A 25,549-nucleotide genomic window follows, 5' to 3' on the forward strand; every position below is an offset into this window, starting at 1 on the left:
ACAATTACTATTATTATTACTTTTTTTAACCCTTTTTTAATACTGTGAAGGGGGGATCTTATGTTGAAGGATAACAATAAAGAAACATACTTTTATTATTAATAACATTGGTATCAAAAATAATAGATTATTATTATTACTTTTACTGCCAGAGAGGGGGGGTTGTAGGATTCCTTTTTTTGCCTCAAGTGCCGAATGTAACTTGGGTGCTGAGCTGCTTTAAAATCTTGCATTTTAAACTGTTGCAACCTGCCCCGGGACCTTAAGGTAAATTAAAATGACGACATTCTGCGCCTTCAATGGGGACTCCCGTTTTCTGCTTGCTTCACCTCAAAATGTCTCGGCCAGCCCTTTTGAGAAAACACCTTGAAACAGGTAGGAAAACCAAGTGCCAAATATCAGGAAGTCCACTGAATTTTATCACGGTGCCAAGTTTGCATTCTGGTTGTCATAACAGAACAGGCAAAAAAAAACACACACACACACACATAGATGAAAGAGCAGAAAGTTGCAAGAAACTTTTATTGTAATACTTGTCAATGAACCATTTGAGGGAGGGGACATAGTCTGAGATGGAATAATGGATTGTAACACTTCAAATTGTTCCCCAACTTTTACTTTTTTAAAAAGTCCTTGCAACTAGAAAGCTAGAGCACCAGGAAGAGGGCTGAACTGGAATCTCTCGTTGATTTGCTAGCTTTTTACTTGCAGGTATGCTTTGAAAAAGTGAGGATGCATTCAGACGTGGCATCCCACTCTCCTAACTCAGGATTTTGCCGTGTGTCTAAACCAGGCCTCGGAGTCACTTTGGAATAAGGAAGGTGCGTAACCCAGATTTAGCTTGAATGTGACATGAGAATTCCTCCCTCCCACCCAAGCTTTTTCCACACAGCAGAGCTGCCACAGGCTCAACAATAAATATTAAATTAAAAACAGAGTAAAAACCTGTTTTTGCTTGGTACAGGACGGAATAGGTCGGGGGGCAGAAGTAGGCGTCTCTGAACAACTTGGACATTGTTCTGCACCCCACCCCCAGCACAGACTAAACAGCTGCCTCAGGGGAAACGAAAATTTCATTTCAAGCACCTGGGATCAGAGTGCAAACGGTTGTCCCTGAATCGTGTCTCTATCACGTGTCAATAGCCACATTCTGTGGAACCGACAGGAGCCTGGGCACTTCGAAAAACCAGGCCTCAGTTTCCAAAATGGCTCAAGAGCAGAACTTGGATTCAAGACTATTTTTAATAACAAGAACGCACATTGTAGGGTTGCTGATCAGGGACGGGTTGGGGGGTCCCACCCCCCCACAAGAAACTACAGCCATACCTCAGGTTACAAACACTTCGGGTTGTGCGATTTCAGGTTGCGCACTGAACCGAACCCGGAAATACCGGAACGGTAACTTCTGGGTTTCAGCGCTTGTGCAAATCGCTAAATCGCACTTTGCACATGCTCAGAAGCACCAAATCATGACACACACGGGTCGCGGACGTGCCTCCCGCATGGATGTTTGCAAGCCGAGCTCCCACTGTACTACAATCCCCTGGGAAGAAAGGAAGTTTATTATTATTATTCTCTCTACTGCCACTCCAATTTGGTTTCCCTGATCTGTGCCATCTTGGAGACCAGTCTGGGGTCCTCTTGCCTGGCCAGTCACCATTCCCTGAGGGGCTTGAAGGCTTAATACCCCAAGACACAAGGTCTGAGACCCTTCCGTTCCACAGCCTGTCTCTCCCCACATCCCTTTGGACCACGAGCGCAGCTTCTGCAAGGGCCGCAGGTGGAGTCCCTGGCAAGCGATCGTGCTGGTTGCTGGTTCTTAAACGAGGCACATCCTCCATCCGTTCCACATCTCGGTTGACCGAAAACAAAAGGCCTCGGGGTCAGCAGGAGAGTCCTTTCCCCCTAAAGCCACAGATATTCCGCCAGGAAAGCTGCCAAAATCTTACAGAGGTTGAGCACCGTAGGTGGGTGCAGGTTTTCCTCTGTGTCCTCAAAGGTGTGCCAGACAGCGGGGAAAGGTGTGGTGATGAGGTGAAGGACTGGAACACCTTCGGCAAAGAAAGAGAGAGAGAATGAATTAAAAGCTGTGAGCCCAGTGTTGTCTGAAAACCACGCGGCGCAATACATTTTCTACTGAGGACATCGTTCAAACACAGGTGTTTTTTCTTTCTTTCTTTAAAAGAAGAAGAAGAAGAGTTTGGATTTGATATCCCGCTTTATCACTACCCAAAGGAGTCTCAAAGCGGCTAACATTCTCCTTTCCCTTCCTCCCCCACAACAAACACTCTGTGAGGTGAGTGGGGCTGAGAGACTTCAGAGAAGTGTGACTGGCCCAAGGTCACCCAGCAGCTGCATGTGGAGGAGCGGGGAAGCGAACCCGGTTCCCCAGATTACGAGTCCACCGCTCTTAACCACTACACCACACTGGCTCTAAAAAACAAAGAGAGATAGACTCCTAGAGTTTGACTGGCCCAAGGTCACCCAGCAGCTGCATGTGGAGGAGCGGGGAAGCGAACCTGGTTCACCAGATTACGAGTCCACCGCTCTTAACCACTACACCACACTGGCTCTAAAAAACAAAGAGAGATAGACTCCTAGAGTCAGAAGGGCTTGTGTACAATGCAGGAATCTCAACAAAAGCACCCATGACAGATGGAAAACCCCAACCGGCCCCTGATTCAGAATCTCCCACAAGAGGTAGGATTAATGGCCATCAGCTTGGAAGGCTGTAAAAAGAGGAGACAACAAATTATTGGAGGGATAAGGCTGCCCATGTCTACTGGCCATGAGGGCTGTGTTCTCTGACAGGGATGTAGTACGCCAGTGTGGCATAATGGGTAAGAGTGCTGGACTACGACCTGAGAGACCCGGGTTCGAATCCCCATGCAGCCATGGAGCTCACTGGGCGACAGCCTCTTCTCAGCCTAATGTTGTTGTTTAGTCGTGTCCGACTCTTCGTGACCCCATGGACCAGAGCACGCCAGGCACTCCTGTCTTCCACTGCCTCCCGCAGTTTGGTCAAACTCATGCTGGTAGCTTTGAGAACACTGCCCAACCATCTCGTCCTCTGTCGTCCCCTTCTCCTTGTGCCCTCCATCTTTCCCAACATCAGGGTCTTCTCTAGGGAGTCTTCTCTTCTCATGAGGTGGCCAAAGTACTGGAGCCTCAGCTTCAGGATCTGTCCTTCCAGTGCGCACCCAGGGCTGATTTCCTTCAGAATGGATAGGTTTGATCTTCTTGCAGTCCATGGGACTCTCAAGAGTCTCGTCCAGCACCAGAATTCAAAAACATCCATTCTTGGGCGATCAGCCTTCTTTATGGTCCAGCTCTCACTTCCATACATCACTACTGGGAAAATCATAGCTTTAACTATACGGACCTTTGTTGGCAAGGTGATGTCTCTGCTTCTTAAGATGTTGTCTAGGTTTGTCTCTCAGCCTAATAATAATTTATTATTTATACCCCACCCATTGGGTCGGGCTTCCCCAGCCACTCTGGACGGCTTCCAACAGAATATTAAAATGCAATAACCTATCAAACTTTAAAAGCTTCCCTAAACAGGGCTGCCTTCAGATGTCTTCTAAAAGTCTGGTAGTTGTTTATAATAGCCATAGTTGTTGAATTCCCACACATATGGGCCAGAATGTGACTAAATTGACCTCCTTAAAAGCTACCATCACTAACGGTGAACACCAACAGCCAAGAGGATCATGCAGATTAAGTGGGGGTTAGACAACCCAACAGCTGAGCCTGACCTACTTCACGGGGTTCTTGTGAGGGTAAAATGTGTACCATCCTGAATTCCCTGGGAGAAAAGGCAGTATATAAATGCAATAAATAATAATCATAATAATCCTCTGAATGACAGCTGCCGAGAATCTCGGGTAGGGGGAGACGGCTGGTGTTGGTATCTAGTTGCCCACTTTTGAGAACAGGATGTTGCTCTGATGCTTTCCTCTTTTCCAGCACCAGGCAAAAACTTCTGTTATTTCCCCAGGTGTGGGTGGGGTACAAATAAGAACATCATCATCATCATCATCATTATTATTATTATTATTGCAAAACCAAGGAGACATTGAAACTTATCATTCATTGAAATAGCCATTCTAACTACCGCCCAAGACTCACAGAAATCTACTGTTCCAATAGCAATCTGGCACTCTCACAGGTTGCCGTCTCTCACCCAAGAATAGGTGAAGCTGCACACATTTTCTACCTGGTTTTCCTTCTTCCCCCCAAGCAGTGCACTCAGACAATTCAACCCACACAAGAGGAACACCACCCCCTCAAAAAACCCTCAACCCAATCAGTCAGCAGCGTTGCTTTTGTAGTTCTCTGGATGGCCGTTTACAGACACTAGCTAATAGGACCAGTGGTCAGGGATGATGGGAGTTGGTGTAGTGGTTAAGAGCGGTAGTCTCATAATCTGGTGAACTGGGTTCGCTTCCCCGCTCCTCCACCTGCAGCTGCTGGGTGACCTTGGGCCAGTCACACTTCTCTGAAGTCTCTCAGCCTCACCCTCCTCACAGAGTGTTTGTTGTGGGGGAGGAAGGGATAGGAGAATATTAGCCGCTTTGAGACTCCTTAAAGGGAGTGAAAGGCGGGATATCAAATCCAAACTCCTCCTCTTCTTCTTCTTGGGCCATTAGTACAAACAGATGGTTCCCCTCACTTCCTCCTTAGATCGGCCCAAACTTGCGGCCGCTTTAGAAATCTGCTCTGTGAGCTTTCGGACTCTGTTTTCAAGCTTGCAGCACACTGCGAGACTCTCCCCTGCCGTTTTGAAAAATCTTGCTTTATTCCTCGAGAGGAGCATTTTATAGAATTGTAGAGCTGAAGGGACCACCCCCCCCCAGGATAATCTATCCCAACCCCCGTTTGGTAAGAGAGCAGACTGCAAAGAGCAAACACTGGATCGAACCAGCAACGAAAAGGCCTCAGGGCAACTGGGGGAAAGCGGGAGAGAATTACCTCTCCGGAGGAAGGGAGCGTGGTCATCTTCGATGGGGTCATAGTAGGAGCGTTGCTGGAAATAGAGCTGCTCCTTTGCGTGAGACTCCAGAAGGCCGAGCCGGTGCAGTCTCTTCTCTAGAGAACGAAAGAGTGGGATTAGGCGCAGCGTAGGAGCCATGTTCCAACTGAGAATTATCTCCAGGCTCCCTAAGCACTTCCAGCAAATACAGTGATACCTCAGGTTACATACACTTCAGGTTACATACGCTTCAGATTACAGACTCCGCTAACCCAGAAATATTAACTCGGGTTAAGAACTTTGCTTCAGGACGAGAACAGAAATTGCGCGGAGGCAGCGCGGCAGCAGCCGAAGGCCCCGTTTGCTAAAGTGGTGCTTCAGGTTAAGAACAGTTTCAGGTTAAGAACGGACCTCCGGAACGAATTACCGTATTTTTTGCTCTATAAGACTCACTTTTTCCCTCCTAAAAAGTAAGGGGAAATGTGTGCGCGTCTTATGGAGCGAATGCAGGCTGCACAGCTATCCTAGAAGCCAGAACAGCAAGAGGGATTGCTGCTTTCACTGCGCAGCGATCCCTCTTGCTGTTCTGGCGTGTGAGATTCAGAATATTTTTTTTCTTGTTTTCTTGTTTTCCTCCTCCAAAAACTAGGTGCGTCTTGTGGTCTGGTGCCTCTTATAGAGCGAAAAATATGGTAAGTGCGTAACCAGAGGTACCACAGTACTGGAGGAAAACACCAGCCCCGATGTAGGAGTGCAAATATCCAGAGTGTGAGGATCAGATGGGGTTACTATGAGGAATTCTAAAATATGCATCAAGCCATTGTGTCCGCTATGAAAGCATGGCGCTGACCGGGTTTAATTCATTGACAATAACTTCTGATCAAATCTCACAAGCCTCTGCATTTCTGGCCATTTTCTCTACTGCCCATTTCTCTCTGTCTGACAAGCACATATAAGAACCATAGGACACAGTTGCCAGTTGCTTGGCCAGGCATGCAACTTGGGTCATAAAAGATAGGTGGTTTTTTTGTTGTACCCTTCCTTGGTTTTGTTCATCTTAGGGCCTGGAAATAGTTTCACAGGAAGGTGATAAAGATCCCTACCTCCTTGCCATCCTTCCTCTCCTGTTTACCACTTGTTTACGACCTCTGGGTTTTCCTAAAAGCATTGCTTCCTATTTTATTTACCGTGTTTTTCGCTCTATAAGATGCACCAGATCACAAGACGCACCTAGTTTTTGGAGGAGGAAAACAAGAAAAAAAATATTCTGAATCCCAGAAGCCAGAACAGCAAGAGGGATCGCTGCGCAATGAAAGCAGCAATCCCTCTTGCTGTTCTGGCTTCTGGGATAGCTGTGCAGCCTGCATTCGCTCCATAAGATGCACACACATTTCCCCTTACTTTTTAGGAGGGAAAAAGGTGAGTCTTATAGAGCAAAAAATACGGTACTTTGAACTGCATATGCATGGTCAAGTAGGAAATTAGCTCGCTGTAGTTTTAATCTTTAACTCTGTCCCACGTGGTTTTTTTTTAAATGTTCAGAGGATTGGTTCTTACAGACGCCGTGTAAAAAGTTCTTTTGTGAATAAAATGACCTGGGCCGAGGGGTGGACAGGAATTATTATTATACGCACCCCTCCCCGAGTCTTACTGGTCAAGCCTCTGTGTGTATCAGAGTCCATTCCTTCCTTTGCTTTGGGAACGCCTCACCCCACATCTGTGGCACAGGTAGAAGAAAGGTCTAAAGCAGGGATGGAAGGGGCACCTGCGGACCCCCCAAAATTGATGGACTTCAACTTAAAGGGACGCAGGAACCTGTCAGATCATGGGTCCATCCACCTCAGTACTGCCAACACTGTGCAGCAGCTGTTCTGTAGGGTTTCAGGACTTGCAGTCCACTTGGAGGGGGCCGGGTTGGCGAAGGTGGATCTATCGGACAGAACTTTACATCCCCAGGCCCACACTTGCTGCTCATCCCTGGGAGGCAGGGTCTGAATTGCCGATCAACCCTGGAGTCCCGCCCCCTCCTTTCCCGATTGGCTCCCCGGCGCGAAGAGTGACGCTCACCGAGGCCAACGAGCCTTTCGAACCAGAGGGCTGTGTTGCGGAAATGGTTCTGGATGGTCGGCTGGCGGGCGCCCAAAAGGTCCAGCAGAACAAAGAGAGACTGAAAGAGGAAAATGCAGAGTCAAAAACACAGGTGCTCCCGTGCCACAACAGCACAAGGATGGAAGAATGAGGAAATCCCAACGAAAGAACAATGGCAAGAAAAGTTGATGAACTATGCAGAGTTGGCTAAGCTGACATACAAACTGCGTGATAAGGACAATTGTGACTTTAAGGAAGAATGGGAGCTTTTTGCAAATTATCTAAAAAGACAACAAAAAGAACGGGACTCCTTGGCAGGTTTTGAATAAACATCCACAAATTTATTAGGTGAACATATGTACAACTTTTGGGGATGCGGGTGGCGCTGTGGGTTAAACCACAGAGCCTAGGACTTGCCGATCAGAAGGTCGGCGGTTCGAATCCCCGCGACGGGGTGAGCTCCCGTTGCTCGGTCCCTGCTCCTGCCCACCTAGCAGTTTGAAAGCACGTCAAAGTGCAAGTAGATAAATAGGTACCGCTCCGGTGGGAAGGTAAACGGCGTGTCCATGCGCTGCTCTGGTTTGCCAGAAGCGGCTTAGTCATGCTGGCCACATGACCTGGAATTTGTAAGCCAGCTCTCTCGGCCAATAAAGCGAGATGAGCGCCGCAACCCCAGAGTTGCTCAGGGGTCCCTTTACCTTTTTATGTACAATTTTATAATATGCAGAGAATGATATGTGTAAAGAAATCAGAGAGGGGACCTGAGAGAAGTCTTTGGTGGGAGGGAGAGGGAGGGATGGGGGGGAAGGGGAAAAATATTGCAATTGATTAAAAGGAGTGATAATTTTTTATGTTGAAATTGTTTAATTAAAATTTTTAAAATGACACACACAGGTACTCCCAGGGCCTCTGCTGTCGTTTGAGGCTCAGGTGGGCTCAGGAGTCCCTTGTTTCACAGGGACTTAGAAAGCTGCCTTCTCTAGATTATTGTTCCATCTAGCCCAGTACTGTCTACAGTAATGTTGGAAAATGTTGATCACTTCTCCTACCTGGGCAGTTATTTTTTTCACAAGGGCCGACATTGATGCCGAAATCCAGCATCGCCTGAGCTCTGCGAGTGCGGCTTTCTCCCGACTGAAGTGCAGAGTGTTTGAGGACCAGGAGATTCGCAGGGAAATCAAAATGCTTGTTTGCAAAGCTATTGTACTACCAACCCTACTGTATGCTTGTGAAACATGGACCACTTATAAACGCCATCTCCAACACCTCAAAAGACTCCATCAACGGTGTCTCCGGAAATTTGTACACATCACTTGGGAAGACAGGCAAACAAATGCCAGTGTACTGGAAGAAGCAAAGATCACCAGTGTTGAAGCAATGATTCTTCCGCATCAACTTCGTTGGACTGGTCGTGTTGTTCGTATGCCTGATGACTGTCTTCCAAAACAATTACTCTATTCCAAACATAAAAATGGAAAGTGTAATGCTGGTGGTCAACAAAAGAGGTTTAAAGACTGTCTCAAGGCAAATTTAAAAAAATGTAGTATAAACACTGACAACTGGGAAACACTGGCCTGCGAGCGCTCTAATTGGAGAACAGTATTTACCAAAGCAAACCCTCACCGTGATCAACTCCCACCCGGAAACCTATGTCCCCCTTGTAGAAGGACGGGTGGATCCAGAATTGGCCTCCACAGTCACTTACGGACTCACTGTTAAAACCGTGTTTATGGAAGACAATCTTACTCGGCTACGAGTCCATAAACAGCAACACGCTAGTGGTCCCGGGCCCTAAGGAAGTTAGATTAGCTTCAACCAGAGCCAGGGCCTTTTCAACACTGGCTCCAGCCTGGTGGAATGCTCTGCCTCATGAGACGGGGGCCCTGCAGGGTCTGATTTCTTTCTGCAGGGCCTGTAAGACAGAGCTGTTCCGCCTGGCCTTTGGCTTGGAGCCAATTTGATTCCCTCCCCCTCTTTCTTTTTCCTTTCTCCTCCTGTGATGAGGCTGCATTTCAACGTTTCAATATTTTAATGTTGTATTTTAACCTTGTTTTTAAGTTGTATTCATTCAACTTGTTTTTATTATTGCTTGTTAGCCGCCCTGAGCCCAGCTTTGGCTGGGGAGGGCGGGGTATGTATGTATGTATGTATGTATAAATAAATAAATAATTTATTATTATTATTATTATTATTATTATTATTATTATTATTATTATTATTATTATTACGAGTGATCACCAAGGAAGAAGACATTGACTGGCAGTGACTCTCCAGGGCATTCCCAGATCCCACCTGAAGACTGAACCAGGAACCTTCTCACGCACGAGGCAGCATGCTTTTCCACTGAGCTCTGGCTGCTTCCGTGGTGCTTAATGTGGTTTCAAACCGAACAGGGAGAGATCAGAGAGGAAGCCCCCACCCTTTCAACGTCGCAAAGGCCTGCACTTCCCTTTCTGGAAGAAAAAGCCAGCCGTGTCTCAGGCAGCTGGCTCAGAGAAGCACTCACGATAGCCTGGAGCTGGCTGAGGCCCGAGCGATGTGGCGCCTTTGCCATGCGATCAGCCAAATGTCGTGCGCCGTACAAGGAGTCCTGATCCGTCCACTCCTGGAAGGCCTCCTCCCCGTCGAAGAACAGCAGCTGCAACGTCACCTTGGAGCCCTAAAACACAGAGATGTGCTGTTTTAGACCTCCTTCGGTTGTTCAACTTCAAAACAGGTTGCAAAGTTGCCGTTGATGCATTAGAAGATGACGGCACTATTGATAACAGATTTGGATAACTTCACACACACACACACACACACACACACACACACACACACAACACTTCTGTTATAAATTCATAGAAAATCAACCATACATCGGATCTGCACTGTTCCACTTTTATTTTACTCAATGAAGGAAGGACTACAAAATGGGGAAGGTTTGATACAGGGCATCCATAATCCCTTCACCATCCCAGCACATCCACAGGAGCCCTGCCCAGTTGCTATGCCAACCCTGATGGTCCTAGACAGAAGACCATCAAGGTCACAAAGGACTTGCAAATGGGAGTGGATTCAGCATGGACTGGAACAAAGGACAATGATCAGCTCTTCCCTCTGGGAGCAGAAAACTGCCAGCTCCCCTTTGTCACCTGGAAAGTACTCATGGGGAGGGCGAAAGGAGGAACCGGACAGGTGACAAGACACTCAGGTTACCACCACAACTCCTCCCTCAACCCCTCCTTTTTGTGATGTAGTTGTGATGTAGTCTTAGGGGTGTAGTTTGGGGGATTAAAGGTAAAGGTACCCCTGCCCGTACGGGCCAGTCGAGTCCGACTCTAGGGTTGTGCGCTCATCTCACTTAAGAGGCCGGGGGCCAGCGCTGTCCGGAGACACTTCCGGGTCACGTGGCCAGCGTGACAAAGCTGCTCTGGCGAGCCAGCACCAGCGCAGCACATGGAAACGCCGTTTACCTTCCCGCTATAAAGCGGTACCTATTTATCTACTTGCACTTAGGGGTGCTTTCGAACTGCTAGGTTGGCAGGAGCAGGGACCGAGCAACGGGAGCTCACCCCGTCGCGGAGATTCGAACCACCGACCATGCGATCGGCAAGTCCTAGGCACTGAGGTTTTACCCACAGCGCCACCCACGTCCCTAGTTTGGGGGATTAGTAACTAATAAAAGTTGGGGTCTTCTTTTGTTCTGGACTTCCATCTTGCTTCATCTTGTTGCGGGTGGGAGTCCTGTCACGACAGTATCCAATAAAGGCCAAGCCTCCAGGCTGCTGTTTTGCTCCAAGTTATCCGGGTTGGTATCTTTGTTTTTGTCCAAGGGAGCCCTCAGATTTTTCCGTTAACAGAAGCCACGCCGGTAAAAAATCAGTTGGAAAAATATATACATACAAATAAAGCTGCATTCGACAGATGAAAGGATATATGTTTGACATGATTGAGAATCGTGGAACCAGGGACGGAGAATATTAAAGCGTTAAAATCAAGATGTGGAAATACGGAAACAAGGAGGAGAGGTAGGACTGAGATGTGGAGCTATGCTTCAGAGGTCCAGACCGTGGGGAGCTCCGAAAAATCAATAATTATCATTTGGATTATAATTTGGTCTTTTTTATTTTAATTGGAATATTATGATTGGATATATTAATTGGATGTTTTTATTGGAAAATTGCCTGGCGTGCTCTGGTCCATGGGGTCACGAAGAGTCGGACACGACTAAACGACTAAACAACAATTGGAAAATTAATAAAAATGATTAAAAAAAAGAAGATAACGACACGATTACAGCTGCCGCATGTCCTAAAATGAGTAATGAATACAACAAGTTGATCATGCCCCATGTTGACAACCTCAAGGCAATTACAGCCATGCGCTTGATCAGCGGTTCCTCTTTTTGTCATAGATTAATATTTATTTTTGGATGATAGTGATGTTGTCGAAAGAACTGGTCTTCTGCATGATCTTGGCAGCTAAAACAGCAACTGCCACCAGGATTTTGGCTGGCTAACATCCTATATCCTTTAAAATATGTTTGTAGATGGGAGAGGGGGTTATTATTTTGTTCTCTTCTTGTTTTCAGTGTATTTTGTGGTTTTTTTATCTTGCATTTTTATGCTGTGAACTGCCTTGAGATCTATGGATGAAGGCAAGTATACACATTTAATTAATAATAATAATCTCACTACTGGGAAAACCAGTAGTGATGTATGGATGTGAGAGCTGGACCATAAAGAAGGCTGATTGCCGAAGAATTGATGCTTTTGAATTCTGGTGCTGGAGGAGACTCTTGAGAGTCCCATGGACTGCAAGAAGTTCAAACCTCTTCATTCTGAAGGAAATCAGCCCTGAGTGCTCACTGGAAGGACAGATCCTGAAGCTGAGGCTCCAATACTTTGGCCACCTCATGAGAAGAGAAGACTCCCTGGAAAATACCCTGATGTTGGGAAAGATGGAGGGCACAAGGAGAAGGGGACGACAGAGGACGAGGTGGCTGGACAGTGTTCTTGAAGCTACAATCATAAGTTTGACCAAACTGCGGGAGGCAGTGGAAGACAGGAGTGCCTGGCGTGCTCTGGTCCAGGGGGTCACGAAGAGTTGGACACGACTAAACAACAACAACAACAACACTTTTAGACAAATGAAACATTAAAAAGTTCCCCACCGGCTGCTCTAACCACTAGCCCATACTCCCCCTTTCTGCAAGAGACACAAAAGGAAACCAGGGCATTTCTGCCCAGGAAAGGACAGCAGCTCACCCTCTCCTTCGATTTCTTCAGCTCCTCGTCCAGCACCGTCACCAGCTCCATCAGGATGGCACAGGGCACAGCCGAGTCCGTCGCCCCCAGGAAGGCCCGGCCACGCTTGTCATGGGGAAAGTATTTGGAGTCATAGTGGCAGGCAAATACCAGGCGCCAGGTGGCTTCGGGGTCCAGCGTAGCCACCACATTGGCGAAGCCGACAACGCCGTGCGGCGCCCGGTCTTTGAAGGCGTCCACCTCTATGTGCCAGGAAGCGCCCAGCTCCCTCAGCTTTTCCACAATGAACTAAGAAGGAAGAAGAGAAGGAAAAGAACTTGAGTTGCTCACGCAAGGTTCTAGTCCTCAGTTTTTTACCCTCTCTCATAAAACTCAAGGACTTCCAAGGAGACAGAGCGCTGGAAGACTCAGGACAGATATCAAATGAATTTATTTTTCAACGCGACTACTGCAGCAGCGAGAGCATCCCATGTCCCCCAACCATATCTGTCAACCGTCCCTTATTTGGCGGGACAGTCCCTTATCTCCCAGCGCTGTGTCCCGCTGCTGTCCCTTATTGATGGATGTCCCTTAAATTTCCCGCGTTTCAAAGGAAGCAGCTCCTCTCCCTCTCTCCCTGCCGCCAGGGAGGAGGGAGGCTCCCACTGTGTTGCTTGGCTGCGTTGCTCACCCAATAAGGAGTCTAAGAACGACTGGGGGGTGGAGCTTGCATGCCTTGTGCCGATCAAATCGGCCGCGTTGCCTGGGGACTCGCCTTTGCTCAGCGCTTCCCAGCGGAGAGGTGACGGTGGTTTTCCTTGCTGCATCCCCTTTGCCGGGTTGCTGCGCTGTGGGAACCACCACTTGAGGCTTCATTTGGCTGCTGGCTGGGCTTTCTGCCTTTGGCTCGGAGGGGCTCAGAAGTCGAACATACCAGCGCTCCGAAAATCCCTTATTTTGGCTCCTTATTTTCAAGGCTGCCGGTCCCTTATTTTCAAATCTGTTAGTTGACAGCTATGCCCCCAACGGCGAGACGATGCAGCGGTTACAAAGGAGGACCGTAACCTGAAGTTTACGGCTCGCTGTGACGTATTCGGTCAGCAAGATTAGAGTTTGGACTCACCTGCCGGACTTTTTCATTGCCAGGGCTTCCAGAGTACCTCTCGATCAGGATGGGCTGCAGGTAGCTACGCCAAAGGCGCTGCAATTGGACCTGCGAGGCCAGGTCTTTCAGCTGACTGCTAGTCAGGTTTTGGGACTTGTGCTTCAGCTGCCAAGAAGGCGAGAGAAAAGCTTTGTCAGAAAACAACCCCAGCAGCGCCAGATTTAGGGTGGCGCAGGCAGTTGCGTCGCCCTGGGTGCAGAGTCGAGGAGGTGCAAAATAACAACACTTATATGTGTATCTACTGAGAAGATACATAAAAAAAGCAACCGTACCAAAATTTATCATTGTGAAAATAAGAATTATTATTTTGGGGGATGGGGCAATTTTTGTCCTCGCTCTGAGCACCATATTATCCAAGTCCAGCCTCACTGAAAGAAATCCAACAAGCTCAGACCGTCTCTCCTGCTCTCTCCCGCTCAATAAAATCAAAATTCCCCATAGCTGAGGCCTTGTGGCGAGGCTCCCTCCAGGTGAATATTTCTCCCACATATCCAGCAGCTTTGGACTACAATTCCCATCAGCCCAAGCCAACGCAGCCATCTTGGACTACAGCTCCCACCAGCCCCAGCCAGCACAGCCATCTTGGACTACAGCTCCCACCAGCCCCAGCCAGCACAGCCATCTTGGACTACAGCTCCCACCAGCCCCAGCCAGCACGGCCATCTTGGACTACAGCTCCCACCAGCCCCAGCCAGCATGGCCATCTTGGACTACAGCTCCCACCAGCCCCAGCCAGCACGGCCATCTTGGACTACAGCTCCCACCAGCCCCAGCCAGCACGGCCATCTTGGACTACAACTCCCACCAGCCCCAGCCAGCACGGCCATCTTGGACTACAACTCCCACCAGCCCCAGCCAGCACGGCCATCTTGGACTAAAACTCCCACCAGCCCCAGGCATCTTGGACTACAACTCCCACCAGACCCAGATAGCACGGCCATCTTGGACTACAACTCCCATCAGCACGGCCATCTTGGACTACAACTCCCATCAGCACGGCCATCTTGGACTACAACTCCCACCAGCCCCAGCCAGCACAGTCCTGCTTGCATATAGTCTGGACTAATAGGTGCACCTGGTCATCTCCAGCCTAAATTATATGGCTGAAAGGAAGAAAGCTTTGGGTAACCAGGAGAGGATTTTTGTGTGTTGAAGGGGAATGACTAGGTGCCATAGCTGTCAACGTTTCCCGTTTTTAAAGGGAAATTCCCTTATTCTGAATTGGATTCCTCGCAAGTAAAGGGAAAAGTTGACGGCTATGCTAGGTGCCCCTTTGAATTCTGCCGGTCATAAGTCTCTGAAGCAGATTCTGTGAACTGCCCAGAGACCACCCTGGGGAATAGGGCAGTCCTGAATGGGGCAACTGTGCCCCTGAAGGACCAGATGTGCAGCCTGGGAGTCATTCTGGACTCACAGCTGTCCATGGAGGTGCAGTTCAATTCTGTGTCCAGGGCAGCTGTTTATCAGCTCCATCTGGTACGCAGGCTGAGACCCTATCTGCCCGCAGACTGTCTCACCAGAGTGGTGCATGCTCTGGTTATCTCCCGCTTGGACTACTGCAATGCGCTCTATGTGGGGCTACCTTTGAAAGGTGACCAGGAAACTGCAATTAATCCAGAATGCGGCAGCTAGACTGGTGACTGGGAGTGGCCGCCGGGACCACATAACACCGGTCCTGAGAGATCTGCATTGGCTCCCGGGACATTTCTGAGCACAATTCAAAGTGTTGGTGCTGACCTTTAAAGCCCTAAAAGGCCTCAATGGCCCAGAATACCTGAAGGAGCGTCTCCACCCTAATCGTCCAGCCCAGACACTGAGGTCCAGCGCCGAGGGCCTTCTGGTGGTTCCCTCATTGTGAGAAGTGAGGTTACAGGGAACCAGACAGAGGGCCTTCTCGGTAGTGGCACCCGAGCTGTGGAACGCCCTCCCTTCAGATGTGAAGGAAATAAGCAGCTATCCTTTCTTTAAAAGACATCTGAAGTTTTTAATATTTAATGCTGTACTGTTTTTAACATTTGATTGGGAGCCGCCCAGAGTGGCTGGGGAAACTCAGCCAGATGGGCGGGGTATAAATAAATCATTATTATTAATTCAATAAATAAAAATAAAAAATAAAAGTCTTTCATTGCAAAGCCTTTGCAGCAGGATCCCATGGTGGGGACCCAGTCTGGCCTGCCTCCAACAAACCCCAAACCTGAAAACCCCAAAAGATCATTCACCCACCACCGACCTGGAATCTGTCCTGTCTCGATCCGTGTTGCACAGTAGCACAGATGCACTTACTGCGTAAAATTTATATGTACAGCACTGCTCGCTTGTAATGTGGAGGGGAACCTCAGAGCAGTTTGCAAAATAAAATGATAAAACAGCACAACCAACTTGCAGCCATAATGAAAACAGTGGCACGACTCCTGCAACACGTTGGCGACTAATAGACACACAATAATTACCAAAATGATTATACATTCTTTATCAATCGTCTGAGAAAAATACAAAACCTTGTACAAAGCCGCATAGACTTGCGAACTACCCAAAATGAGATGAACTTACAATGGATTTTTCAAGTGCTTAAATCAGTTTTCTTTTTTTCTTTTTTTATTATTGTGTGGATATTAGTGTTGCATAAATCGTACTATTTCTATCAGTAGCACAGGTTGCATTTTTCTAGCATAATTAAAAACGTGCAGGTAGTTGACACCGCAGCAGCGCGGAGAAACCCCTCGCAAGTTCTCTAAACACTTTGCCTAAACAAGAACTGGCAGGCGCCGAAAAGGATCCATGGTGTGCAGCCTGGGAGTCATTTTGGACTCGCCAGAGTGGTGCATGCTCTGGTTATCTCCCGCTTGGACTACTGCAATGTGCTCTACGTGGGGCTACCTTTGAAGGTGACCCGGAAACTACAACTAATCCAGAGTGCAGCAGCTAGACTGGTGACTGGGAGCGGCCGCCGAGACCACATAACACCGATCTTGAAAGACCTACATTGGCTCCCAGTACGTTTCCGAGCACAATTCAAAGTGTTGGTGCTGACCTTTAAAGCCCTAAATGGCCTCGGTCCAGTATACCTGAAGGAGCGTCTCCACCCCCATCATTCTGCCCGGACGCTGAGGTCCAGCGCCGAGGGCCTTCTGGCGGTTCCCTCATTGTGAGAAGCCAAGTTACAGGGAACCAGGCAGAGGGCCTTCTCGGTGGTGGCACCCGCCCTGTGGAACGCCCTCCCACCAGATGTCAAAGAGAACAACAACTACGAGACTTTTAGAAGACACCTGAAGGCAGTCCTGTTTAGGGAAGTTTTTAATATTTAATGCTGTACAGTGGTGCCTCGCAAGACGAAATTAATTCATTCCGCAAGTCTTTTCGTCTTGCGAGTTTTTCGTCTTGCGAAGCACGGTTTCCCATAGGAATGCATTAAAAATCAATTAATGCGTTCCTATGGAAACCGCCTTCAGACCAGGTCCGGGGACAGTCTGTCCCCCGACCTCTTCTGAAGGCCGGTGGGGGGCGAAAGTCTTTGCTCCTCCCCGCCTGCCTTCCCGGGACAGCGGAGACTTCTCCGCTGTCCCGGGGCGGTCTTAAAATGCTGGCGGGCGGCAGCGAAGCCTTCGCTGCCGTCCCCCAGCATTTTAAAAGCCCCTGGGACAGCGGAGACTTCCCGGGGCGATTTTAAAATGCTGGCGGGCAGCAGCGCTGCCGCCCGCCAGCATTTTAAGATCACCCCAGACAGCGGAGAAGTCCTCCGCTGTCCCGGGGTTTTTAACATGCTGGTGGGCGGCAGTGAAGGCTTCGCGGGCAGCAGCGCTGCCGCCCGCCAGCATTTTAAAATCGCCCCGGGAGCGGAGAAGTCTCTGCTGTCTGGGGTGATCTTAAAATGCTGGCGGGCGGCAGCGCTGCTGCCCGCCAGCATTTTAAAATCGCCCCGGGACAGTGGAGGAATTATCCGCTGTCCCGGGGCGATTTAAAAGCCCCCGGGAAGGCAGGCAGGGGGGACAAAGACTTTCGCCCCCCACCGGCCTTCAGAAGAGGTCCTGGACCTCTTCTGAAGGCGGGCGGGGGGCAAAAGTCTTTGTCCCCCCTGCCTGCCTTCCCAGGAGAGCGGAGAAACGCAGCGCTGCGTTTCTCCGCTCTCCCGGAAGGCAGGCAGGGGGGAGCAAAGACTTTTGCCCCCGCCCGCCTTCAGAAGAGGTCCAGGACCTCTTCTGAAGGCCGGTGGGGGGCGAAAGTCTTTGCTCCCCCCCCCCCGCCGCCTGCCTTCAAAAGCCATCCGGGATAGCGGGAAGCGCTTCCCTGCTATCCCGGACTGCTTTTAAAATGCTGGCGGTGGGGAGCAAAGCCTTTCGGCCCCCGCCGGCCTTCCTGGACCTCTTCTGAAGGCCGGAGGGGGGGGGGAAGGCTTTGCTCCCCAACGCTAGCATTTAAAAGAGGTCCCCGGAGATTTCCCTATGGGCTTTCTTCTTGCGAAGCAAGCCCATAGGGAAATTCGTTTTGCGAAGCGCCTCCAAAACGGAAAACCCTTTCGTCTAGCGGGTTTTTCGTCTTGCGAGGCCTTCGTCTTGCGGGGCACCACTGTACTGTTTTTAACATTTGATTGGGAGTGGCTGGGGAAACTCAGCCAGATGGGTGGGGTATAAATAAAATATTATTATTATTGTTGTTGTTGTTGTTGTGGTACCTTGGGTTAAGTACTTAATTCGTTCCGGAGGTCTGTTGTTAACCTGAAACTGTTCTTAACCTGAAGCACCACTTTAGCTAATAGGGCCTCCTGCTGCCACCAGAGCACGATTTCTGTTCTCATCCTGAAGCAAAGTTCTTAACCTAAGGTACTATTTCTGGGTTAGCGGAGTCTGTAACCTGAAGCGTCTGTAACCCGAGGTGCCACTGTACATTGCTTGTTTTATGTTGCTATGGCCGTTGTCTAATGCGAAAAAAGTTTTACTATCTATCTAGGAAAAGCTTGCTGGAACAGGCCAGTGGCTTACGTAGATCAGCATCCTGCTTGCACAGTTTTGTTTGTTTATAAATTTTGGGAAATCAGTGAAAAAAATAAGAGAGGAAATGATCCATTGGAAGCGGGGAATCCGCAAGTCAAGTGGCAGGGAGTTCCACAGCGCCTTGAAGGGGGCGATCTTGAAACGACCACGTCCCCCCCGCTAACTCACGCGCGTGCACCAGACCCCCACCCCACCCCTACCTGTAGGTACCTGGGCGCCCGTGATCAGCTCCTCCTGCGCCGCCTCCCGGGGCTGGACGGCCGGGTCCTCGCCCACCTGCCAGAGCAGGTAAAGCCCCGCCAGGGAGCCGGCGGCCAGGGCCAGCAGCCCGGCCAGCCAGAGGCGGCGGCCGCTCGCCAGGCTCCGCTTCCGCGCGGCGGGGAAGCCTCCGGGCTCCAGGCCGCCCTGCGGGACCCCCATCCCCGCGCGGCCCCGCCGAGGCCCTTTCCGCATGGCGCCTCCGCTCCGACTGAGGACCCCGGGCTCCTGCCGGCCACGCCCCCTCTCGGGGGAAGGCCAATGGGACGCGGCCGCGCCAGGCATGAATGGAAGGAGGCGGAGCCACGCGCTCGACCTTCCGCGCTCCAGCCACGCCTCCGAGCCCCGGACCTATCCGACGCGCCCGCGCGAAGGGGGCGGGGCGACGCGGGGCCACGCCCGCTCGCTGGTTAAGGACACGCGGCGCTTTCGGAAAGGAAAAGAGGGAGAGGAGGGCAGAGGAAGGAGAAGGACCCGCGGGAAAGAAAGGGGAAGGTGGCGGGCGGCTGGTTTATTACGGAAGAAGGTTTGATGCAATAAATATGGGTTGTTAGCCGCCCTGAGGCCGGTCTTAGCTGGGGAGGGCGGGGTATAAATAATTTTTTAAATTATTATTAATTATTTTAAAAAGTATTTTAAAAGTATTTTTTTTTAAAATTGGACTGCAAGAAGATCAAACTTCTCCATTCTGAAGGAAATCAACCCTGAGTGCTCACTGGAAGGACAGATTCTGAAGCTGAGACTCCAATACTCTGGCCACCTCATGAGAAGAGAAGACTCCCTGGAAAAGACCCTGATGTTGGGAAAGATGGAGGGCACAAGGAGAAGGGGACGACAGAGGACGAGATGGTTGGACAGTGTTCTCGAAGCTACAAACATGAGTTTGACCAAACTGTGGGAGGCAGTGGAAGACAGGAGTGCCTGGCGTGCTCTGGTCCAGGGGGTCACGAAGAGTCGGACACAACTTAACAACTAAAAAATATATCACACAACCGAAATCAGCAGCTGAGCAATGAATGCCTTTATTAGGAATAACCGAAAGGTCCACAATCTATGGGCAAGCTGTAGTAATAATCATTTTAGTAAAAAAAAAAAAATGTTTAGGTGTACTCTCATTTTCCTACTCATATTGAAATTCTGCCTCTCAATGAGGCCAAACAGATTCAAAAAATGTTTAGGGGTATGCAAACATCGGCACCCCCCAGAAAAAAACACTAATAATAATAATAATAATAATAATAATAATAATTTGTAGTGGTACCTTGGGTTAAGTACTTAATTCGTTCCGGAGGTCCGTTCTTAACCTGAAACTGTTCATAATCTGAAGCACCACTTTAGCTAATGGGGCCTCCTGCTGCAACTGCGCTGCCACAGCACGATTTCTGTTCTCATCCTGAAGCAAAGTTCTTAACCGGAAGCACTATTTCTAGGTTAGTGGAGTCTGTAACCTGAAGCGTATGTAACCTGAAACGTATGTAACCCGAGGTACCACTGTAATTATACCCCGCCCATTTATTTATACCCCACTCATTTGGCTAAGTTTTCACAACCACTCTGGGCGGCTCCCAACAGAATATTAAAAACACAATAAAACATCAAACATTAAAAACTTCCCTAAACAGGGCTGCCTTCAAATGTTTTATAAACATCAGATACTGTAGTTGTTTATTTCCTTCACATCTGATGGGAGGGCGTGCCACAGGGCAGGTGCCACTACCGAGAAGGCCCTCTGCCTGGTTCCCTGTAGCTTTGCTTCTCGCAATGAGGGAACCGCCAGAAGGCCCTTGGAGCTGGACCTCAGTGTTTGGGCTGAATGATGGGGGTGGAGATGCTCCTTCAGGGATACTGGAATTATGCAGAACTCTTCACCAGCCTAGAAGATGTGCAAATGGTGCGGGGGGGGGGGGTACAGAAATTCAGCTACATGTTGAAGCCATGAATACCCGGTACCTTCGTTTTATATTATTCCTTACTCACCTTCATCACAAGGTCTCAGGTGGGTTATAGCCCAGGCATCTGGTTGGCTGCAATGAGAATAACATTGCCGGACATGGAGAGTCACTAGCCTGAGTCATCAAGGCTTTATTTATGTTTTCAGTTCTAGTCTTTTTAATACATAAAACGCTTCCAAAATGTTCTGCTCCAAATGCAGCAGAATTCAGCAAGAGAGGTGAATCCCAGAAAACAATACCATTAAGTGCCAAAGACCTTTAAAAACAAATGTGAGCACCTTGAATTTAGGCCTGGGAACAAACGGGCAAGCAGTTTGGCTGCTTCAGAGCAGGTTGTGCGAGTTCTAAATGGGACTCCGGCCAGCAATCTGGCTGCAGCATTTTGGACCAACTGAAGTTCAGACAGTTCCAAGTTGGAGACTGCAGACTGAATTGGTCTCTGCTAGGTGCTGGGACATGGGTGGCACTGTGGGTTAAACCACAGAGCCTAGGACTTGCTGATTAGAAGGTCAGCGGTTTGAATCCCCACGACGGGGTGAGCTCCTGTTACTCGGTCCCTGCTCCTGCCAACCTAGCAGTTTGAAAGCACACCAGTGCAAGTAGATAAATAGGTACCTCTCCAGCGGGAAGGTAAACAGCGTTTCCGTGCACTGCTCTGGTTCGCCAGAAGCGGCTTAGTCTTGCTGCCCACATGACCTGGAAGCTGTACGCCGGCTCCCTCGGCCAATAAAGCAAGATGAGTGCCGCAACCCCAGAGTCGGCCTCGACTGGACCTAATGGTCAGGGGTCCCTTTACCTTTTTAGCTGCTGCAACTGTGAGGTTGTAGCTTGGCATTTGGGACAGAGAAGGAATCAATGGCTAGCCTCCATTTAAAAAAACATGAAGTCCAGCTGTTGCCCAGATCTGTCCCGTTCAGCTTTAATTGATTTGTAAGAGACTGTTCATTTTGCATTTCATTGCCAGCCAGCCCAACCTTTTACATTTCCCCCCTTCTACATATGGCTGGATAAGACTCTAGTCCACCAATGCTTATATTATAATGGATTTGTTAAATCTGTAAGGTGCCACAACCACTTATGGAAGTTACCGGCATCAAACTTCTGTTCTAGTTGTTATGAATTCAATTCGCCTCCGCCCACCTGCAGATCTGCATGCCCTCTGGTTGGCTGAACTGGTTCACATGTGCAGCTGGAACATGCACATGTGAACCTACCCCCTGTTAACACTCATATGGAGGGGCAAAGCCATTTGACTGCAACTGAGGGAGATCCAATGTCATGGACTGGTTGGGTGCAGAGGAATGGTGGAAGGAACCAGCTGGGGAACCACCAAGTGAAGAAGGCTCAGAGCCAGGGGGTGAGTGGTGGGAGGACGATGAATGGTTAGAGGGAGAAGAGGGAGTAGACTGGGAGGAGGAGGTGTTGGAAGCTGAAGAGGTAACAGGGTTTAGTGAGCTGGGAGAGTCTGTGGCAGAGAGCAGTCCACAATTGGAGGCAGAAGCTGGCGAATGGGAGGTTGGTCAAGAAGCAGAGATGAGTAAAGCCCTATACGGCCTAGGACCCTCATACCTACGGGACCGCCTCTCCTGGTATGCCCCATGGAGGACCTTACAGTCTTCAAACAAAAACATCTTGGAGGTCCCGGGCCACAGGGAGGTTAGGCTGGCCTCAACCAGAGCCAGGGCTTTTTTGGCTGTGGCCCCGATCTGGTGGAATGCTCTGTCACAAGAGACTAGGGCCCTGCGGGACTTGACATCTTTCCGCAGGGCCTGCAAGACAGAGCTGTTCCACCAGGCCTTTAGCCAAGGCGCAGTCTGACCCCATCCTTTGGTAATCCTCACAGAACTCTAGCCCAATGGTTGCCATTAATTTGATTTTGAATTGCTTTTAAAATGAATTGATTCTAGAATGCTGTCTTACTTTTATTGTTGTTAGCTGCTCTGAGCCCGGCTTTGGCCGGGGAGGGCAGGATATAAATAAAAGAATAGTAGTAGCAGTAGTAGTAGTAAGGCTGTTGAAGAGATACAGGTCTCTCTCTCTCCTGCTGTAACAAGCTCCCCTTTGTCTCCCAGAACCACAAGAGTCATGAAGAAGAAGAAGAAGAAGAAGAAGAAGAAGAAGAAGAAGAAGAAGAAGAAGAAGAAGAAGAAGTGGAGTTTGGATTTGATATCCCACTTTATCACTACCCTAAGGAGTCTCAAAGCGGCTAACATTCTCCTTTCCCTTCCTCCCCCACAACAAACACTCTGTGAGGTGAGTGGGGCTGAGAGACTTCAGAGAAGTGTGACTGGCCCAAGGTCACCCAGCAGCTGCATGTGGAGGAGCGGGGAATCGAACCCGGTTCCCCAGATTACGAGTCTATCGCTCTTAACCACTACACCACACTGGCTCTGAATAGGGTGGAGGAGAGATTGGTGACTTGTGGACACAATCTCTGCTTGCTTGTTTGGGGGGGGGGGAATCCTGGAGAGGAGGGGACTTAGTTAGCTGTGAGGAAGTAAAGAGCATAAGTCTCAGCAACCGCTTCATGAGGGCAAGACCCACCAGAGATGAGTTGCTGTGCTCATTAGGCCTCACACTCCTATCCTACTAAAGAGTTAACTCCAACTTGCACGGTGTGATTGACTGCTGGCTTGCTCCTGTCACTCATTTACCAGCCACCTCTGGGCCATTAATGTAAGCCAGTCACTCTCAGTTTGTTTTGAGAACAGAGAGAGAACACCTTGGGCTTTGTGGAGGAAACGTAGGGGAGAAACGTGACAAATAGCCAGAGCCCAAATAAAACCCTTGCAGGCATGAAAAACGGCTTCTTCGGGGGAAAAAAGTATTGGGTTGCATCCAATGTAGGGCTAAATACCTTGTTCTTTCCGTGCCAGGATTTTTGCTTGTGCAACAGAACTTTCTCCTTCCCTCCTCCCTGTGTGGCCCCTCTTTTCTGGGGTTCCCCAACCCACTGGAGCAGATTTGGGGAGGTTGTGGGGTGTGCCTTGAAGCGTGTCGGGGGAGAGAAGTTATAATTGCATGTGCAGCAATCCTTGCACTATACTACTGCAACACGCTCTACGTGGGGCTACCTTTGAAGGTGACCCGGAAACTGCAATTAATCCAGAATGCGGCAGCTAGACTGGTGACTGGGAGTGGCCGCCGGGACCACATAACACCGGTCCTGAGAGATCTGCATTGGCTCCCAGTACGTTTCCGAGCACAATTCAAAGTGTTGGTGCTGACCTTTAAAGCCCTAAATGGCCTCAAAGGCCCAGTATACCTGAAGGAGCGTCTCCACCCCCATCGTTCAGCCCGGACACTGAGATCCAGCACTGAGGGCCTTCTGGCGGTTCCCTCCCTGCAAGAAGTGAGGTTACAGGGAACCAGACAAAGGGCCTTTTCGGTAGTGGCACCCTCCCTGTGGAACGCCCTCCCTTCAGATGTGAAGGAAATAAGCAGCTATCCTATCTGAAGACATCTGAAGGCAGCCCTGTTCAGGGAAGTTTTTAATATTTAACACTGTACTGTTTTAGCACTTGATCGGGAGCTGCCCAGAGTGGCTGGGGAGACTCAGCCAGATATAAATAAATAAATTATTATTATTATTATTATTATTATTATTATTATTATTATTATTATTATTATATCGCACTGGCAGATTTGTTTGATGCTGCCAGAATGGTGTGGGATTGCAAACTTTATTGCCTTACTCATTTTTTGGAACAGACTCGCATGTGCTTGTTTTTGTAAAGCGCAGAGCGTGGTGATGCTCAGCTCCGACAATCCATCAGGTTCTGTTGCAGAAAGAACCTCTTCTCTCTCTGGCTCCTGTCCCAAAAAGAACTTAACATTGGGCCGGAATGCCGGAGACCTCAGGGAGATGTGTTTTTAGCTGATTCCCGGGAGATGGGATACTCAAGGTAAGCTGTGTTCCAAATGAGCTGAAAGGAGGAGGCTCTCAGATGCACCAGCTGGGCGCCTGCCACGGCTAAAGAGATAATCACAAAGCATAAACGTGGTTATGTAAAAGGCCAGCATTCTGCAGCAGGGGAGGCTCTGTTAAGGGCAGCCAGGATGGGATTGGCATTGTCTCTCGAACGGTGGGCTTGCTGGCAGGAGGACCAATGGGATTGTCCGAGCCAGAGACTGCCCAGTGCTTACAAAAACAAATAAATCCGATCTCGTTCCAAAGATGAGTAATGCAACGAAGTTTGTGCACGGTTGCACGTTCTGCACCATCCCTACCCCCTCTGTCGCCAGGAGCAGTGCAGAGCTTGGCAGGAGTAATTAAACCTCCCCTCCCATCAAAAAAGTCTGAAGTTCATGTTGCAAGAGGATGGGAAAATGAGGCCCAAACTGGACTCAAATGTTAAATGTGCATGATGCATTTAACTAAGTTGAGTTTTGTTTTGTTTTTAAGAAATGCTATTATCATCAGCTAAGGAGGGGGATTATTGGGTTTTTCGGCAACAGTGGAGGGGGGGTTACCTATTGTTATTCTTTGGCTATCACTCGTAGCCAAGTAAGATTTTCTTCGATAAAAACGGTTTTAACAATGAGTCCCTAAGTGACTGTGGAGGCCAATTCTGGACCCACACATCCTTCCACAGTGGGGATATTGGTTCCCGGGCAGGAGTTGATCACGGTGTGGATTTGCCAAGCGTGCCTTCCTCTTAGCATGTTTCTCCCTTGCGTCCAGAGTTCAAGTGTATTCAAAGTCCATGACACCTTTGGTAAAGGCTGTTCTCCAACTGGAGCACCCGCAGGCCAGGGTTTCCCAGTTGTCGGTGTTTATACTACATTTTTTTAAGATTATACCTAGATAATTTTACCTATTCTCTTTCTGCTGCAGTCCTGCTGCAGACCCAAGTGTTTGTTTGTGCAGAGGGTGGGGGAATTCCCACCACACA

At 49.2% G+C, this 25,549-nt stretch overlaps 1 protein-coding gene across 1 annotated transcript; it reads right to left on the bottom strand.

The window, feature by feature from the left end:
- Positions 1–493: 493 nt before the first annotated feature.
- Positions 494–18,930, bottom strand: QPCTL (glutaminyl-peptide cyclotransferase like). The gene is made up of 7 exons (XM_083754097.1): positions 18,655–18,930; positions 13,415–13,561; positions 12,313–12,600; positions 9,570–9,722; positions 7,043–7,142; positions 4,975–5,091; positions 494–2,051 (listed from the first exon to the last, which is right to left on the bottom strand). Exons 1-7 carry the CDS (start codon positions 18,895–18,897, stop codon positions 1,906–1,908), a joined length of 1,194 nt encoding a protein of 397 aa, XP_083610223.1. The 5' UTR covers positions 18,898–18,930; the 3' UTR covers positions 494–1,905.
- Positions 18,931–25,549: the final 6,619 nt, after the last annotated feature.

Source organism: Podarcis gaigeae (genome assembly GCF_964106915.1).
Source record: "Podarcis gaigeae genome assembly, chromosome: 8".
NCBI lineage: Eukaryota > Metazoa > Chordata > Lepidosauria > Squamata > Lacertidae > Podarcis > Podarcis gaigeae.